Raw genomic sequence first — 19350 nt, forward strand, 5'->3', positions numbered from 1 at the left:
TCACTGATCCCCTTATGCTGACCCTGGATCCTGGCAGCCACTAATCTCCACCTCTGGAGCCTCAAGGACTGGCAGGCAGGGCAGTGCCCTCTTCTCTGAGGTTTGCAAGGAGAGAAACACCCTGCCAGTTCAGATACCCCTTCTGACAGGGCCCAGGACCCTTGCTTAACACAGATGGGAACTTTGAGGCCCAGAGAGAGACAGTGACTAGTCTACGGTCACACAGCCTGCCCTGGCCAGCCCTACCATGGTTACCCCCAGGAAGCCCCAGCTCCTTGTCTGATTTTCTCAACATGCCCATCCTGTGTGAGCCCCAGAGACAAGCAACCTTCAGGCAGGCTGAACAAGGGGGCCAGTGTAAGGACCCAAGAGGGCAGCAGGCTCTTCTCCTCGGAGCCTGTGGTTGCCATGGTTGCCAAGGAGCCGGTGCCCTCACAATGAGCCTACAATGGGCATTGTCTCTGCAGAATGTCCCTTGATTCTCCTGTCTCATAAGGCACTTGGGCCTGGCCCATCTCTCTACCTCTCTTCCCCACTGAGCAGGCAAGGGAGGAGAAATTCTCTATAAGCTTGTGCACCTGTGGCTGGTGGCCTGCAGGTGAGGTACTGTAAAGGTGGATGGGGGGCAAGGGGTCGCCCTCCCCCTCCTCTCACTGCTCCTGTTCCCTGTCCCTCCCTTCAAAGGCCCAGCCCCTGGAGCAGCTTCCCCATCCCGTCGTCATGCCCTCTCCCCACTAAAGGTCCTCTCTCCTCCTATCCACCTCCCTGTTGCCCTCCTCCATCTCTCACCTCCCACTAGGGTCAGAAAGGAAGCAACCGGACTCAAAAAATTCTGACTGAAGTTTAAATGACTCAAAGGCTCTGGGAATATCTGCTTTTTAAAAGGGAGCGCTGGAGAACCAGCCATATTTTTTCTACTTCATATCCATTATGTTTCTCCCCTTATTTAAAACTTCCCCATGTCTCCCTGTAGAATGTTGAGTAAATGCCAGGTACCTGAGCTAATGCCAGAAATCCATAATTAATTACCCAGAGGCAGGCTGAGCTCACTTCTGAACCCACTTGCTGCTGTTGCTTCCTGCTCATTATTGCAGAATAGACACAAATAGCATCTCTTTTAGACAATTCCCTGAAAGCCCCAGCCTCAGCCTCCCTCCACACACCCCCTCCTGTACGGACCTCTGCCAGAGCCCTTAGCACATGCTCTGTGAGTGTGTGTGTATCTGTGTGTGTCTGTGTGTTTCTGAGTGTCCCTGACCCCACCACAGCTCCTGGCTCACAGTAGGTGCTCAATACCTGTTGGATGACAAGTCAGCACTGGCCAAGTTTGTGTTCCCACACAGAAGGGTGTCTGCTTCAGGTGTCTCCGCCACCCAGCCATGGCCCGCATCATCGACCTGGTGCCCTGGGAGGATGGCTCCACCCACGTGTATGCATCCCCAGCCATCCTACTCCCCATGCCCCGGCGGCGCAACCAGCTGGCCGGCGTGAAACAGCAGCTCTACCACCCGGCCCTGCCCAGCCTGCGCCGCATGGACATGGACTCTGTCAAGGCCTGCCTTTCCAACGAGCACTGCCAGTCCACCACCTACTGCCGCAAAGGTTGGGCCACCTGGCCGCTGCGGTGGCCCCTCGGGGCCTTAGGGGAAGGTGTGGATGGTTTGGAGGAGAAAGATCTCAGAGGGAGAAGCCAGGAGTGGCAGATGAAAGGCTTAGAGGGACTAGTCCCAGCTCTGCTCCTCCTTGCCTGAGAATCCTCCGGGTCTGAGCCTCTGTTTCCCTATCAGTAAAATGGGAACTCTAACAGGGTGGCCTCTCAGGGCTATTGGGAGATTGTTGTTGTTCAGTCGATAAGTCAGGAATGACTTTTTACAACCCTGTGGGGGTCCTCCACTACCTCCTGGAGTTTGTTCAAATTCTTGTTCATTGAGTCGATGATGCTATCTAACCATCTCATCATCGGCTGCTCCCTTCTCCTATGCCTTCAGTCTTTCCCAGCATCAGGATCTTTTCCAATGAGTGATGTCTTCGTATCTGGTGGCCAAAGTATTGGAGCTTTAACTTCAGCATCAGTCCTTCCAATGAATATTCAGGACTGATTTCCTTTAGGATCAACTGGTTTGAGATTAACTTTGTGAGATTAAATTGTGAGATTAAAGTGAGATAAGGCATGAGAAGTCCTTAGAGTAGTGCCTGGCACATACTATGTGTTCAACAATAATGTTGTTATTCATGGAGAGAGAACAGCAGAGATCAGCAGTGCAGGAAGAGGAAGAATAATAACAGCAGTAATAATTTCTGCCCAGTTATCTCTCCCTTTGAAAAAGGAAGAGAAAGATACCTGTCATGAAAGAGAGGGGAACATGGAAGCCTCTGGGGTTAAGGACTACACGGGGCTAAGGAAGAACTCTTCACTGGCTGAGAAGCTTGGGCACTGAGATAGGGGTGTCACACAGATGCCCACATGCATGCATTTCAGCACATTTATTCATTGCCCTCTTTGTACTTGAGTCTGTACTTGAGTTTGTACTTTGTACAAAGGCCTTCTAGCTAGAGGGAGCAGCAGATACCGAGGCCTGGAGGGGAAAAGCTGCTCAAGGTGTTGGTGAACTTGAGGGATTTGGTTGGGCCCAAGGACAAAGTACATGGGGGCAGCAGGAGCTGTGGCTGGTGGTGTGGGGAACACAGCTCAGTGAGGGCCCTGTCATTGAGCTCAGCAATCTGGACTTTCTTGGGAGGTAGATAAGAACCCCTGAAGACTTTAAATAGGAAAGAGGTCTGAGCATTGGGGTGTCAGGGAGGGGGTGACCAAGAAGGACTAGAAGTGGATAATAGGGAGGGGTTAGTGGTTAGGACACTGGGAGGGACCACAGCCTTCAGGAGGTAGTGACTATGTCTTGGACATGGGGGAGGGATTTGGAAGGTATTTAGGAGATAAAGGAATAGGACTTGGTACCAGTGTAAGTAGAGGGGTAAGAGTGGGGAGTCCAGGGTGACACCCAGGTTCAGGCTTGGGTGACAGATGGAGTGAGCCTGTCAGAGAGGATAGGGGGCTCTCCAGAGGTCCCACAGAGACCCCTGCAGGGCCAAGAGGGAAAACACAAATAGGGGAAGTGGGTAGGGAAGCAGTGGGGGGTGGGGTGAAAGTGAGGTGGGGCCCCCTCACCCGCCCCTCTATAAAGGGGAGCAGCTATAGGGTCCCCCCTGACTGCTGTGTGGGAAGGGTCAGCACAGGTCTACCAATTTTCTAGTTCCCAGGAGAAGCCAGGAATCTAGATTTATAGGGAGAGCTCTTGATTTAGATATGCATTTTATTGCAAGTAAGTTTTAATCAAAGCAATGGAGCCACAGGTTCAAAATGTTATAACAATGCACTTTTTAAAAATTCTTGCTCCTCCTCATTCCCCTCATTCTCACCTACAGGTAACCACTCTGAGTTCCTGTTGTATCTTTTCATTCTTTACTATGGCAAATACAAATCTGTTCTTTTCCTCTCCAACTTTTTTTTTATTACGAACATATTCAAACATAGAGGAAAGTTGAAAGACTAGTATTTTGAACCTTTATTACCTTCTACCTGCTTCAATTAATGTTTTACCGTATTTATTTTCTCTCTCTCTCTCTCTCATACTCACACACACACACAGAGACACTCACACACACTTTAGCAATCAGTTTCCAGTGATAAAAACAACTTCCTACATGACTCCCTACTATTATCACATTTAGGAAAATTAAAGATAATTCCCTAACATCCAATATTCAGTCCATATTAAAATGTCCCCAGTTATCCCCAAAGATGTCTTTTACAACTGTTAAAACATTTTTGGAACCAGGATTTGATCTAGGATTGTGCCTTGCAATTGCTTGTCATGTCTCTTGGGCCTTAGTCTAGAACCAATCTAACCACTTTCCATTTTTCCCTCATAATATCGACTTTTTAAGAAATCCAAAACAGTTGTGTTGTAGACAAGTCTTACATCGTGAATTTGAGTAGTTCTTTCCTTACAGTGTTGTTTACCTTGATAGTCTAGTTTCTGTAAACCAGGAATTAGGTGTAGAGGCTTGACTGTAAAAGCTTTCACAAGTTTTGAATGCCATATTTGCCATGATGGCTCGGCAGGGGGCGCTTAACATCAAACAGACTATTAGTGGTGCTGTTTGATGACGTGGTTAGGTGATGACCTAAATGTATATTCTTGTTTGCCTCCAATCGTCTCAATTTTAGTCTTTAAAGACAAAGGTAGCACATGGCATATACTCTTCTGTACCTTGGAAGTTCTTGAATCAAGAACTTTATTTGTAATCAAGGCATAGTGAGGATGCATGATGGTTTATTTAACTAGTCGTTTAATGACAGACACTTGGGTTTTTTCCAGTCATTTTCTATTATAATACAAACAACGCTGAAATGAGTAAACTTTATACCCACATCATTTCCCAGTTGTGCAAAATATAAAATAGAATAAATTCCCAGAAGTAGGAGTATAGGGTCAAAATATATGTGTATTTATAGTTCTGATAGATAATGCCAATTTCTTTCCATAGGCTCAAATTAATTTATTATCCCCTCTGGCAATGTATGGCAATGACCCTGTTTCTGATAACTGCACTAACTCCTCTCCCTCTCTCTCTCTCCTTCAGATGGCTTTGATAATGCCTACTTCACACTTCTCGGTGTCCCCAACAAACCCCTGCAGTGCTTGGTGAGCGTCCTTTTCCCCTGGTTTGCCCTGGAGAGAGGACCAGAAGGTCCTCTGTGCACCCAGCACCAAGCACCTCCGGTCCCAATCTCCATTCCGCTCACTTTCTCAGCTACCTCTCTGGGACCCTACCCTGCCCTTCCCATCTCTTTGAGGGGCTTCGGGAGCCCCCTGGGTCAGATGGTTCGAGTGCGCCCGGCTCCCTGACTTCCTTCCTCCTGGCAGGACATCACGGAGACCGGCCAGAGGCTCCGAAACAGGTACCACGAGGGAAAGCTGGCTCCCATCGCACCGGGCATCAACAGGGTCGACTGGCCCTGCTTCACGCGCGCCATCGAGGACTGGTCCCGATTCGTGTCCTCCGCGGGAGAGTTTAAGCTGCCCTGCGCGAGCAAGAAGGGTCAGTCTAACCGCGCGGAGGATGCCCTAGGGCGGGAGAGACAACTGAGCCGCTGGGTCCATAGAGCTGGGACCCCGAGCGCTGACCAAAGAAGAGCAGGGGGTTTCCTGGGTGAAATCTGAAAAAGACAGGGGACTAGCAGCAGCCGCGGCACTCAGAGGGTGCTGCACGCGGACCGGTTGAGGTTTACAGAGGCGGGGCTTATATTGGGGAGGGGGCGGTGCCAGGTCCGAGCAGTGGGAGCCAGTGGGGCGGAGGTGGAGGGCAGGCGGAACAAAGTCCGGAGGTGGGACTGGTTCCTCGAGCGGGCGTGAGGCGTGGCTTGACCTAGGGGCGGGGATCAGGTAAGAGCCGGGGCGCGGGCTTGCTCAGGGAGGGTGTGGGGCCGGAGACCAGCGGTCTTTTCGCAGTCGAGAGCTTCAGCGGCTATGCGGTGCGGTACTTGAAGCCGGAGGTGACCCAGAGCTGGCGGGTAGGAAGGGCTGCTCGCCGACCGGTCCCTGAGGACGCCGGGGTGGAGGAGGAGCTGCTAACACGGGGGTCGGGGAGGGGGAGAAGAGACCCGGACTAAGGTCTCCGACAGCCCAGAAGGCCAAGATCTCCGGCAGTCAGCAATGTTTGGGGCGTTGGAGAGGGGCGATGTCCGTGTCCCCCCCTCCTCAGTAGACACCCCCATCCCTCTGGCCCGCCCCAGTTCTGTCTTAACCAGAATCCCAGTCTGGACCGCTATGGACAGAAGCCCCTGCCTTTCGATTCCCTGTAAGTGACCCCGCACAGACCCCGGGGGGGACCCCATACCTGGGAAGGAGGCTGGGGTCTTGGCAGCTTTCACCAGCACATACCAAGTGGCCCTTGAAAATGTGAGACCTCGAAAGCATCGATTGGCTCCAAAATACCACAAGAAAACTGCAATTTCAAAATGAGTAAATGTTTAATTCCTACCAAACGGAGCATCTTGTCATCCAGTCCCTAGCAACTCCACCCTTTCAGAGTGGAGGCGTTTGGGTGGGGCGAAGGTGCAGTGTAATTCTGGTGGGATGGCACCTCCCGACGTGGCGGTTCCCAGAGAGGATCACTCTTCTCCGCCTCGGCCTCACCCTCCTCTATTTCAGGAATGCTTTCCGACGTTTCGGCTCCAACTACAGGTAAGGCCCCAACTGCAGGAGGCGGGGAATGACCCCGTCCCGCCCAGCCCCATCTGGCCACGCCTCCGGTGGGACGGCGCTTGGCGTCCACAGTCCTCAGGCCATGCTCAGATCCCTCTCCACTCGCAGAGCCTCTTGTGGGAGTTCCCGGGGTATTTGTACCCTCCTGGGTGATGTCAAGAGGATTCGAAGGGCTTCCCCCTAGAGAGATCCTCTCCAGGCAAAAGTGCAGCCTATTGGGAGGTGGAGGGAGCAGTTATCAGCCCCTCAGTCATGTCCGACTCTTTGCGACGACCCCGTAGACTGCAGCACGCCAGGTTTCCCTGTCCTTCACCATCTCCCGGAGTTTACTCAAACTCATGTCCACTCGATTTGGCCCAGTCAGGACAAAAGACAAAGATGGGGAGTAGCGGGGTGGGGGTTTACCTGGACAAAGAGCAGGGGCGGAAATAGTAAAGAGATGTATAAGGAATATGTTGGAAAAAGCCAAGAATTTGCCTTCCAGGAGGCAGGTAAGGTGGTAGGGACTGGGACTAGTGTTCCCAATAGGAGAATTCGAGATACTCAAGCACCTTCATAACTTGGCTCCCACCTCTCCAGTCCCATTCCCTACACTTCAGCGGTACCAGACTCCTGGGGGCAACCCAAACCACCCACACAATGGAGCACTCCACATCTTTGCTTGTGCTGTTTCAGCACCTAGATGATCCTTCCATCTCTACCTGGAAAACTCCTCCTTACTCTTTAAAGCCCAACCCAGATGTCCCATCCTTCTTGAAGTCTTCTCTGACCTTCTGCCCCTCCCCTCCAACTCAAACCACCCCCCTCCAGAGGGTCACCTCATGTGCATCCCTCTCTATTTTGGAGCACACAGACTATTGCATTATAATGCCACATTGATGAAAGTTTCTCTTCTCTCACCTACCCTTGCACATAGAAGGGAATGCTATCTATTTTTATACTAGTATATAATGCCTCCCAGAGTAGGTTCACTAAATGATTGAAAAATGAGTCAGATTCACAGGAGATAAGAATGAGGCAAATTGGAAATGGGGCTTTAAAATCAAAGGGATGAGCCAAAAATATATGAAAGGAAATAGGGAGCCAGTGAAGGCTCTTGAGCCGTAAGAGACAGGATGGAAGCTGTTTTCAGAGCCTTGAAGGCAGGTAGATAGGTTTTGTGAGGAATACCTAGAGAAAGACAACCTGATTTTTTTCCCCAGGACACCCTGGAGGCCCCCATCTCACCCATGTTTCTTTTCACAGTCGTGTCAACTATCTGACCCCCTGGCATTAATCTGTGAAAAGGAGGCTGACACCTGGGCTGCCTAACTGTGCCACTCGCGTTCCCCAGCAGGACAAGGGTATATGGTGGCCATACCCATTTCCCTAAGTAGAAATAAACCTTACACTCCACAGGGAGGCACCCAACCCCTGTGTGTGTGTGTGTGTGTGTGTGTGTGTGTTGCAAAGGCCGGGGGAGGATCAGGACCTCAGGATGATGATATTTACCCTAACCTGCCTCCTGCCAGCTCCTCAAGGACTGATGGGGTCTAGGAAAGATGTATCTGGTGACCCCAGGCAGAGAGTCAGGGTCTAAGCCCCAAGCCCCAGCTGGGGATGAGGTGCAAACTCAGGCCAGGAATTAGGTTCTCTCTGTGCCCCTGTCCACTGCTTATAGGCCTGCAGGCAAGCCCCTTCCGCCTCAGACTCTGAACTTGAGTCAAAAAGAGAAAAGAGAGGGCACAAAAGGGATTTAAGACCCCTCTCTCAGAAGCCCTTGCCATACCAATATATGCTGGGGGGCTTCTCTGGGCCTGGGTCCCCTTGAAGAAGTGGAGTCAGGCCCTGGAGGTTTGGCCTAGGGCCTCGATTCATGGTGAAGCAACACAGTGTAACCCTCCTCATCACCTGCAGTGTAGAAGTAAGGCGAGGTGCCTGAGGCCACTCAGAGAAGGTTTCCTCTGCCCAGAGCATTGCCAATGAATATACCATAGAAACAAAAGTTATTTGCTCTGTCCACAAAGCTTCAGGACTAGTTCTGATTGCCTACCAACCTATAGAAAGGAGGTCTGATGCCCTGCAGACAGCCATGGGTGTTCCTGGGCCAAGTCCAAAATAACCCTGCTCAAAGGGGGAAAGAAGAATGTCTCGGCGTGGCTGGGGTTAGAGCAGCCATCCTCGGCACTTAGCTCCAGGATCTTCCAAAGACCATCCCACCTGTGGCCAGTCCGCAAGGACAGACCCAAGTCAGGGTCAGTAGCCACCAGGCTCACGAGGTGTTTGAACAGGACTTCTGACACTATTATGATCTGGGACTTCAGGGATCCACAAACCTTCCGAAATCATGTGCAAAGCCATGGGTCCACTCACATGTGCATTTTCCATGGAAAATCTCCTGGTTTTCACTTGATTCTCAGGAGAGTCAGTGCCCGCAAAGGTTAGGAAACCCTGACTTACATCCTCCTCATCACCTGCAGGTTGAAAAATCCCAAGAGATGGAGAGAGGCCACTGAGCCTGAGCCATTGCCTCTATCTCTGCCTTTAAGTCCCCTCAGTCCCAGGGGGCTCTTTGCTCCTCATAGAGAGATTACTTTAGAAATCCTCCCTGTGGCCATTGACTTGGGGACAGCCCAGCTTCCATGGTCTCACCTCTAGGCCTTTCTGGCCTGACCCCAAGCCACAACCCAGGCCCTGGGCCTCAATGCACTACCCAGCCCAAACCCCATCACCAGTCTCCTTGCTGTTCCAAACACTCAGACTCTTGCCTGCCTCCTAACCCTTGGTCAAAGCCTTCCTTCCACGTGAAATGCTTTCGCCATCTCTTCCTACCCAAATCTCATCCTTTCTTCCAGGCAGGCCTCTCCCCAGTCTTCCCTTCTGCCCAGTTCTTCCCCAAGATTATGAGGACAGGAATCGTAGCCTCTGGCCCACAGTAGGCTCTTGGGAAATACTGTATTTGCTGGCCGCCTCTCATCTATCCAGTAGGATCCAGGACTCAGGAAGGGGGCCTGGGGCCTCCCAGAACCAACACAAGACCTGGATGAAATGAAACAACTCCTACAAAGTAATAGTTGTGTTTATTACAGAGTAACACACAGACACATCCTCTCACCCTGGGCCTGGCAATGGGGAGGATCGGGGATGGAAGAAGGGTCCTGGTTGAGGGAGGGTGGTGGGAGGGTCAAGGAGGACTCTTGCAGGCAGTATTTTGTACTGTATTCCAGCAGCTTTGATATTTTTGACCCTATCTTTTGATATACATGAAAACCTCAAAACTCTCTCATCCTAAGTCCTACCTTCGTGCCCAGTTGCACCAGCTCAGGGCCTGGCAAACAGCAGGTGTTCAGTGATGCTTACAGATGAACAAAGGCAGGAACGCAGACCCAGAATGGGGATGGACACGCACGCAGAGTGAAGAGGGAGATCCCACAAGCCCTGGCCCACCTCCACCCCTCCCCTCGACCTCCTTTTCAAGGCCCTGTGAGGAGGACTGGACATTCCTGCCAGAATCTTTGTAGATCTACGAAAATCAATAGCGGCCAAGGCTTTTCCTAGAGGCATGACCTTCAAGGAACAAAGAAAGCACCGGCTTGAGGATGGGATGTGGAGCTTATCACAGGCGAGTCTGGGCCAGGCAATTAGGCCCCAGGCAACTCTCCAAGGTTTGAGCAGTTTGTGGTCCTCGGCTAGGGCCTGCTCTGGAGAAGGGATGAAGTTGGGGGCTGGGAGGTCAGGCAAAGGCTCTCTATGGAGCTGTCTCTGCACAGATGGGAAGATGCAGAACGGTGGCTCCAATCCCTCAAGGAGTTGAGAGCAGGCCAGAGGGCTGGCGACACCACGCTCCCCACCTCCACTGCTGGTTGAAGAGCTCTCCTGCTCCCCTGGCCAGCCCGGGTGCCAGCACCAGTCCCGGCCATTGTTCCCAGCTTCCTGGCCAGCAAAGAGTAGGTTGGAACCAGAGCCCCGAGCTCCAGTGGCTGGAGGTGGAGACCTGTGAGGTTCAGAGCCTAGGACGGTCCTGCCCAACTGCCTATCCCCTGCCTGGCCCACCTGGCCCGCCCCCACAATTCCAGGCGTCTCTCATCACAAACTATCTGACTTTGGGAAGCCTCTGGACTTCTCAAGGGTCAACACAAAGCAGATCCTCAGGTCTGCCCGGCCCGTCTCATGGAGATGATATGAGGCTCCAACCAACTGGTAGATAGGAAAGTGACGGTGGGTTGGGGGGGTGGCGGGGAAAGGTAAAGAGAACCCTGACACTCGGATGGGAGAGCGAGGCTGGCTCCCTTCTGCCTCAGACCTCCCAGTCCTCTGCTTTCCTGAGTGACTGCTACATGTCCAATACTCCACATGGGTCATTTCATGGGACCCTCATCCTAAGCCCAGAAGAGAGTGTTACTGGCTCCATTTCACAGACGAGGAATAAGGCCCATAAAGATTCAAAGACCTTCCAAAACCTTTGGTGCTTATGAGTGGCAGAGGCAGAACTCCAGTCGGGCTTGACTGTGGTGCTCTTAACCACAAGAGCACAGCAGGGCCACAACGGTTCATGGGCACAGGCTCCACTCCTGGACAGCAGGGTCCCCTCCCACTGCCCCGCTGAGGGGCTGAGCACAGAGCCGGCCACACAAAGTCAGCAAGATGGTGGGCTCCCTGGGAAAGTTGTCTCTGATGATCCAGCCTGCCCTGGCAATGACTTTGAGGACCCAAGAGAATGTACACCCACCCAAGCCACGCAGGGGGAATTATTAACTCCAAAGTGTGAAATTTATGTTAGTGTTTCTTTTTGGCTGAGCCTCGAAGCAAGCAGGATCCTCGACCAGGGATCAAACCCACGACCCCTGCTGCCAGCGTAAGTGCAACAAACTACTGGACTACCAGGGAAGTCCCTATGTTAGCCTCTCCCTCTCAGTCCTCTGGCTCTCATCCAGATGTCACCCCTCACCCCAAGGGACCACCCTGTCCCTGTGCTGTCAGTGGTTGGGGCAGAGAGAACGATAAGCCTCTGACTTTGGGAAGACTAGAGAAGATAGTGTCTGGGACTTCCCTGGTGGTCCGGTGGCTAAGACTCTGCACTCCCAGTGCAGGGGGTCCAGGGTTCAATCCCTGGCCGGGGAACTACATGCCACATGCCACGACTAAGATCCAGCAAAGTCAAATAAAACAAATAAATGTATTTTTTAAGAAAGAAGAAGACAGTGCTAGTTTGTACCCCTAGCCATAATGTTGGACATTCGCCCATGAAAATTCCATGCTCTAAGGATGGAGTTATGGAGCACAGGAAACCGGGGTTCCCGGTAGGTAGGTGGGAGTGGTTATCTGTGCGTGGTCAGGTACAGTGAAAGGCCACTGCTTAAGCCAGTTTATGCTGTTTCTGACACAAACCAAGAGACCAGAATGAGGCAGGTGGAGACCAGACTGAGGCAGGTGGAGACCAGACTGGAGGTCCGGAGAGGCAGGGAGGGGAAAGGGGGCCACAGGTCGATCCTATCACCTTCCCAGATTCAGGTCTCTTAGGAGCCTCAGAGATCGGAGTCAACACCTCCACTTCAGATGGAACTGAGGTCCTGAGAGGAGCAGAGCCTGCCTGGGACCACCTGCAATCAGAGCTCTAAGACCTGAACCCCCAGGCCAGGGCTCCATTTACTGCCCTGGTTTTGGCCCAAGTTGGAGCCCAGAGGCTGAGGGCCAGGTGGGAGCCCCACTGCTTTGTGAGAGATGGAGTGGGAAAAGAAGAAAGAAAAAGTCATTGCAGTCTATGTTAGATCTGCCAGGGCTCCTCCTGCCCCTGGCACACACAGACCATCGTCTGTCCAGGAAGGGCGACCTGAAGCTATAAAGCACCAAACACATGCCAGTGCTTTCTAGGAGTTTCTGCAAGGTGGGTGGGCTTTGCCTAAGGTCATTCAGCTAGAAAGGAAGCCAGAATTCGAGCCTAGCAGACGCACAAGGGACCCTGGGCATCATTGCTGAGAGGCAGATGCCTGCAGGAAGGAACCACCCAACTTCTCAAGGGCAGGTCCCCCATGGCCACACATGGAGAGAAGCATGGTGTCCTGGTCACATCTGGGGTCCTCCAGCCTCTCCACTAAGCCTTCTGCAGCATTTTGAGTCCCCTGCAGCGGGGGCAGCTTCTGGTCCTCTTTCTACCCTCATCTCCATCCCACCTTCAGGGCAGGGATCCCTGCTGACCACACTCCACTAGCTCTCAGACCCCAGGCAGAGGTAGTTGCTTCTCCCCACCTCCACCCTTGCCTGTGAGAAGCAGAAGGAGCCCAAGTTGCAGTTGGCTCCCTGGGGGACACAGGGATGGGGGCAGAAGAGGGGTTCAGATAGGCTGAGATGGAAGTGGCTGGGTTGGACATGCGAAAGGATCACCCTGTGACATGGTGAGTGGAAATGAAGCCAGAACAGGCCATCCTTGGGGGTGGGGCCCACAGGCTGCTCCAGGAAGGCCCTGGTTTTCCACTGGAGCCAAGCAAGCTCTCCTGCTTACCAGGCTCAGGCCCCAGCTTCTGACCATCTATGAGCTGCTGGTCCCTCAGTCCAGCTCCCTCTACAGTGGCTGCAGCAAAACCCCATAGAGGTCAAGAGGTTGCAGCCTGAGGGTTCCAGCATCGTCACAACATCCCCCCTGGGGAAGCTCCATATGCAACTCCACTTAACTCTCACAAGAACCAAACAAGGCAAGTGTTAATCTCCGTATTTTATAGACGAGGCAACTGAGGGCTTGACCGAAGTCACATGACCAGAGTGTTCCAGACTCAGGATTGGAACCCAGCTTTAGATCCCAGTCCCCAGCCTGGCCCCCCTAGCCTGCACACCACCCCCTCTCCACGGCTCAACATCCGTCTGTGGAAGAATGACCAGAAGAAGCTGTGCTTTGGTCTGTGAAGGTCAATGTCTTTACTTCTAAAGCATACATTGGACTCACTATATATTAACATCAAAAAGGGCTATCTAAAATGGAGTCTTTCTTTTTAAAAACTCAAATCCTCACATTTTTAGATAAGATCCAAAATGACATGAAATTAAACTATACAATGTTATGAACAGTATAACAACTGCTTTTAGAAAGCAAAATGAAAGGAAAAAAAAAGAAAATGAGCACTTGGGACTGTTGTCAGCCTGGGTTCCATGTCTTTTGAGGCATTGTGACTAAAGCCAGCACCGAGGGGAAGGACTGCCCCTCTCTGCAGGCACAGGAAGGGAATCCAGTCAGAGGAGGTGGATGTGGGCTTTTCAGACTTCGGAAGGTGACAGTGGGACAAGGCGGGTCTCCCTGCTCCTCTGGGATTTGGGGGTGGGCACTGATTAAAGTCTCCTTTTACCACAAGCTTGGAGGTGGGTAGGGAGAGGGCGGGGGCAGAGCTGGGTTCAGAAGAATCATTTTGACAGTCAACGTCTTCTGGCCTTCTTGAGAAGAGCCCCAGCCATCAAGTGGTAACAGCTGACTCCATCTACCTGCTGGTTTCCTTAACAACACTCTTCCCCTGCCCACTCCCTATCCAGGACACCCAAGGCTCCATGAGCCCTGTGGGTAGCCAGAGACCTAGGGGTACCCTAAAAGGACCCGAGGGAGAACACTCTGGTCTTGGAAATAGCTGGATGTTGTCCAGAGCATCTTGGCAGCACAAGACCCCTGGAGTACAGGCCAGCAGCCAGACTGATGGGGGAGGGGGCCCAGGGGCTGGGAGGGCACTGTGGGGTCAGAGGCATTCCCACCCTCTTTTTACCTCTTCTGCTCCGGGCACCCAGGCATGGTCTTGGCCCTGAGGCAGGGCTGGGGTGAGCTGATTAGGGCCACACCCTTGAGGCTTTGGTTCACACGATTTGATTTGAGTGAGGGAGTGACACTTGTTCCCATCCACTAGGAAGATGAAGGGCTTGGCCCTTCCTCTTCCTGGGCACCAGGGGGTCTAACAGTCCCCTTCTTTCACATCAGCAGTTCTGTCTGGCTGAGGGCACGTTCCCCACCTGCGCTTGGAACTCTGTGGCAAAGGTGGGAGGGGCGCTTCCAAAATGCTGGGATGAGCCCTCCGTGCAAAGGCTGCCTTTCCTCCTTTCCCTGGGGACAGCACTGTTTCTGACTGAGCCTGTTGTGGAAGAACTTCCCTGCCTCCTCCCTTCTGGCTGGGCCAATTGCTCTCCAAGAGACCCGGCCCACAGGTGTGCAGCACTCCTGTGTGTCTCGCCTGTCAGAACCCTGGGGGGCGGGTTGCCCCTGGCTGAAGTTGCTTCCTGGCCCCAGGATTCCCTCCTGGAGTTAGCCTTCCCCCTCAAACAGCAACCTGAAGGGGGCCACCCTGCACCCAGGCCCTCCCGTGACCCTTCTCTTTCCTAACCTATCTGTTTTCTCTAGTGAGGCTGAAACGTTTGGGAAGGTTGGGCTAGCACCACCCCCTCCTTGGGGTGGAGAGAGGCCAGTTCGACTTCCAGCCTGGTTCCATTGAGAAAAGGGAGGCTGAGGTCTCTCAAGAGAGCGAATCCTGTAAGGGGAAAGAGGTTTGCAGGATCAAGACCAGCCACAGCCATCTGCCCCCCACAACCCCACCTCCTCCAGGCCGGTACCAGGGGTGCCTGGCACCTACACCCTCCACCTGCCCGGGTGCCCTTTCATCCTCACACCCAGGGCCAGGTCCGGGGATGGGCGCAAGGAGGCCGGGCCGGGCCGTGCCGGGGCCGCAGCGGGGACTCAGGGCAGGCAGGCAGCTACCTGGTAGGCGCCCTCGGCCGCAGCGGCTGCGGCGCTGTGCTGCGCGCTGTGCTCCTGCAGCAGGGCCACGTCCAGGAAACGCTCACCGCACCACACACACTTGAACTGCTGCTCACGGGCGTGCACGCCCTGGTGCTTGTTGAGGTGCTCGCGCTGCTTGAAGGCTTTGTCGCAGTTGGGGCACTTGTAGGGCTTCTCGCCCGTGTGCACCCTCCGGTGCCGCTGCAGGTCGGAGGCGTACTTGAAGCGCTTGTCGCAGTCCGGGCACTTGAGCGGCTTCTCGCGGGCCGGGTCGCAGCGGTGCTGCACGAACTCGGAGGACGAGAAGAAGCGGCGCTCACACAGGGTGCAGCGCAGGGGCTTCTCGGCCGCCGAGCAGTGGGCCAGCTGGTGCTTCTGCAGGGCCGAGGCCCGCTTGTAGGCCTTGTGGCACACTGGGCACTTGAAAGGCCGCTCGGCCGCACCCGGCAGGCACTTATGCCGCAGCAGCTCGGCCGACTGGTCGAAGCCCTTCTGGCACACGGGGCACTTGAAGAGGGTCTCGAGGGTGTGCACATGCTGGTGGTAGAGCAGGTGGCTGGGCTGCCCGAAGCCCTTCTCACACAGGCCGCACTTGAAGGGCTCCTCGGCCTTGTGCGTGCGCCGGTGCCGCATGAGCGCGTACTGCTGCTTGAAGCCCATCGGGCACAGGTCGCACTTGAAGGGCCGCTCGGCGCTGTGCGTGCGCTCGTGCTGCCGCAGGTCCGACGGCCGCTTGAAGGCCTTCTGGCACTCACCGCAGCGGAAGGGCCGCTCCCCGCTCGGCGTGCATGGGTGCTGCAGCAGCTCCGACGACTCCTTGAAGTGCAGCTCACACACGTTGCAGCGGAACAGGTGGTGCTCGCCCGAATGCGCGTACATGTGGCGCACCAGGTGCGAGCGGTGCTTGAAGGTCTTCTCGCACACCGCGCACTTGTACGGCCGCTCCGAGCTGTGCGTGCGCTTGTGATGCACCAGGTGCGACGACTGACTGAAGCTCTTGTCGCACAGCGTGCACTTGTAGGGCTTCTCGCCCGTGTGGATGCGCTCGTGCCGCGAGAGCTCCGACAGGTGCTTGAAGGGCTTCTGGCAGATGGGGCAGCTGTAGGGCTTGTCGGCCGACTCCGCCGGGGCTACGGCAGGCGGAGGCGGGGGTGCCGGGGGCAGGGAGGGGGCGGCGGTGGCCTCGGGCTCGGCCGCCTCGGCGGGCTTGTAGGTCTTCTCGCAGATGGAACATTTCACAAGGCCGCCGGTGCCGCTGTGGGCGCTGTGGTGCTGCGCCAGCGACGTGAGCAGTGAGAAGCCCATCTTGCAGACGCCGCAGACGAAAGGTTTCTGCTCGGCCTGCACGCACTGGTGCTCCAGCAGGTCGGTAGCCTGGTGGAAGATTTTAAGACACTGCGTGCACTGGAATGAGCGATCATGGCCCGCCAGGCACTGGTGCTCATGTGGGCTGGACAGGTGCGCCAGGTCATGACCACACACGCCACACTTGGGGCCCGGCTCCCCCGCGGCCTGCAGGGGCACGTGCTGCGGGGGCTGCAGGCCGGGCTCAGGCTGCAGGAGGATGCCATAGACCGCGCAGCCCAGGGGGTTCTCAGCCGTGCCTGGGGGCAGCGTGTGCTCCGCCAGAGCCGGCGGGGGTTCAGCATGGTGCTGCGGCTGTGGGGGCTGAGGCTGCTGCGGCTGCGTCTGCGGCGGCTGCTGCCAGCTCTCCGACATGCTTGGGAAGATGAAACAGGGTTTGGAGAGTAATGGCTTCAGTTTCCCTGCTTAAGGTGACCCACACCAAAGAGAGAAGCTGCCCAGGATCAGGGATGGATGAGGACCTCGGACAAGGCACGGAGCGGGACTGGTCAGGCGGTCCAAGTCATTCACCAAGACAGACTACAAGGCTGTGCCTACAGGACTGGGGTCTTCGGGCAGGGTGCCAGGAGTGGCAGGGAGGCTCTGCAGAGAAGAAAGAAATTGTGAGCTTGAGGCAGGGACACACAGCTGTTCCCGGGGCCTCTCCCTGATCTGCCTGCACTCACCACATTGACATTAAACACATCAGGGAAGTGAAGGGGGCTCTGGGCTGGGAGATCTTCACTTTCTGGCAGCGCAACTCCTCCAGTAAAGGGGATGGTGGCTGTCTCCAGGCCCACCCATCCTCAGTTCCCCATCCCTTGGCCAGGCATCCCAGTCTCCCAGCTTACTGCCAACCCATTTCCATTAGCTGTCTCACAAGTGACAGTCTGGGGTGATCTGCCCACAATACAAAGAAGTCGCAAGTTCTGTTCATGCTCCCAGGAAAGAAGGAGGGAAAGACTGACCGGTGAGGGCCTTGGTGCACAAAACAAGAATTTTAAAAACATAACCTTTTTTTATGTGTGTGCAAAACACTTCTTATTTGGAAGCCTAATACAGAAGACAGATAAAAGCATAGAGGCTCCGGTTGAGGCCTCCCTGTAGACCTGCCAGCTCCTCTCCTGTCGCTGCCCTGAATTTCGACCCAGGACACAACTGCTCATAAGAACAGACTGTAGAGCTAAAGGGCCAGACCTCCCAGATCTGAAGGCCCCTCAGTCAACCGATATTTAAAACACCTGCATGGAATGGAGGCCCATCTCAGAAAACTTCTCCTGTGAGGGGCTGGCCCATACCTCTCTCAATTGTCCCCAGGTCCTCCCCCTTGACTGTGTGCCTATTCTCTCTTCATTCAATAAGGGGGATGGTTTTGCAGGGACCTGAGCCAATGCCTGATAAGGATGAGATCCACAGACCCACACAGCCTTGATGGCTACTCCGCAGAAGTTCCCCAGGCTAGTCATCTCCCAGAGCACCAAAAAAAAAAAAAAAAAGCCTTAAATCCTCTTAATATGATAGTGTCAAGGCCTGCAGGAAATGTAAGCAATTTTGAGTTTGCCTCTGCAATGTGGGATGTAGCATGCTAACCATCCCTGTCACCTTTCCGGAGACAACCCTGTTTCCTTGCTCCAAGTCTGTAACACTGGATAATCCATGGAAGGTAAAGACCACCCAGCCCAGGCAAATCTCTAACTCACCACTTTGTGGCAGCATAAGGTAATGACAGCGAGAGGGAGGAACTTTTAGAATCAGATGCAACCCGCTTTCAGGTTCCCAGCTCCTCCGCTTCTAACATTGAAAAGTTTCTAAGTTTTCTCCCGATGAAAAGAGAAGGAAGGGGATGCCTTCACAAGCCAGCCGGGCTTCTAACTGTTCTGCTAAAGAAACGTAAGAGTCAGGCTAAAAACTGTCAGCCTCAGCATCTTTCCGGGAAGGGAAGAAGTGAAGAAGCCGCTGCTCCGAGTGGAGGCAGCAGGTTGCATGAGCCAGCAGGTACCGAAGCCTCCCCAGGAAAGAGGGAAGCAGGACTACTCTGAGCCAGGTCTAGGTCAGACTGCGCCAACCCAACTGTTTTTTGTTTTTGTTTTTTTTCTCCTGGCATGAATGGCTGCCAGACCCAGGGTCCCCAGCGCCTGGCCCCCAGGTCCGCTGACCATTCCGGCCCCCCCTCCAGGAAGGTGCGGTCAGGAGGCCTCTGATCACCCAGCAAAGAGGATGAGAGACTAGGGTTAGGGAGGCAAGGGGAGGCCCCCACCTGCGCCCCACCCCAGCCCTTCCTCTTCCTTGGGAAACCAACCTAATGAAAGCCGATCACCTCCCCGCCGGCACTGCCCGCCGGCCCAGCTGGGCTGCCTCCTGTCAGCCCTCGCCGGGAAATGGCCAGGACGCTGCGGCCCCGGCGCCGGACCTGCGGGCGAGTGGGCCCGAGAAAGGGCCCAGGGCTGCAGGCCGGGCCCGGGAGGTAGCTGCGTGTCGAGGTCGGCCTGGGCCGCCCAAGAGCTCAGGAGGCCGCCGGGTCGGGCCGGAGGTGGGGTTGGAGGGGGTACTGCCGGACCAGCTGGGGAAGGGGTGCGGCGGGCGCGGGAGTGGCCCCCAGACGCGGCCCCGGGCGCCCCGCCGCTCACCTGCTCCGGGCCGCCCGCGGGGTCAGGCGCGGGGCGAGTGGCGACTGGCTGCTCTCTCAGCCGCCCCTTTATTCCGACTCCATCCGCGGCAGCGCGGCCTACGCGCGCTGCCAATCCCCGGCCTCGCGTAGCGGCGGCTGCCGGCCCGGGGGCGGGGAACGGGCTAGCGGCGGCCGGAATCGAGGAAGCGACGTGCGCGGCCGGGATAGCGGGGCCGGGGCGGAGGAGCGCTGGGAGGGCGGGCGGACGGAACGATGGCCTTGCAGAGACCGGCGGACAGGCGGGCGGCGCGGGGGCCAGGGAGGCGGGGCCGGGGGAGGAGCGGCAGCCCGGGCGGCGGCGGCTGCGGGAGGAGCGGGCGGCACGGAGCGAGGCCGCCCCCTGCCGGGGA

The 19350-nt window shown here is 55.2% G+C and overlaps 2 protein-coding genes across 6 annotated transcripts; one reads left to right on the forward strand and one right to left on the reverse strand.

Moving 5' to 3' along the window:
- The first annotated feature begins 1131 nt into the window (after positions 1–1131).
- On the forward strand, positions 1132–7679 carry SPMIP8 (sperm microtubule inner protein 8). The gene is made up of 7 exons (XM_086350910.1): positions 1132–1602; positions 4645–4706; positions 4929–5103; positions 5514–5575; positions 5798–5862; positions 6216–6248; positions 7515–7679. Exons 1-7 carry the CDS (start codon positions 1380–1382, stop codon positions 7543–7545), a joined length of 651 nt encoding a protein of 216 aa, XP_086207036.1. The 5' UTR covers positions 1132–1379; the 3' UTR covers positions 7546–7679.
- Positions 7680–12939: 5260 nt separating this feature from the next.
- Positions 12940–19284, reverse strand: ZNF319 (zinc finger protein 319). 5 transcript variants are annotated; one of them, XM_086350901.1, is made up of 3 exons: positions 18960–19284; positions 14968–16935; positions 12940–14740 (listed from the first exon to the last, which is right to left on the reverse strand). In XM_086350901.1, the coding sequence occupies exons 2-3, from the start codon at positions 16705–16707 to the stop codon at positions 14726–14728; spliced, it is 1755 nt and encodes a 584-aa protein (XP_086207027.1). In that variant the 5' UTR covers positions 16708–16935; positions 18960–19284; the 3' UTR covers positions 12940–14725. The 5 variants fall into 5 exon arrangements, with proteins under 5 accessions (XP_086207027.1, XP_086207028.1, XP_086207024.1 ...); XM_086350902.1 differs by lacking the exon at positions 18960–19284 and adding an exon at positions 18033–18928; XM_086350898.1 differs by having other exon boundaries at positions 12940–16935.
- Positions 19285–19350: the final 66 nt, after the last annotated feature.

Source organism: Bos grunniens, chromosome 18, assembly GCF_055505025.1.
Source record: "Bos grunniens cultivar Pamir isolate PY7600 chromosome 18, Bosgru_T2T1.0, whole genome shotgun sequence".
Lineage (NCBI taxonomy): Eukaryota > Metazoa > Chordata > Mammalia > Artiodactyla > Bovidae > Bos > Bos grunniens.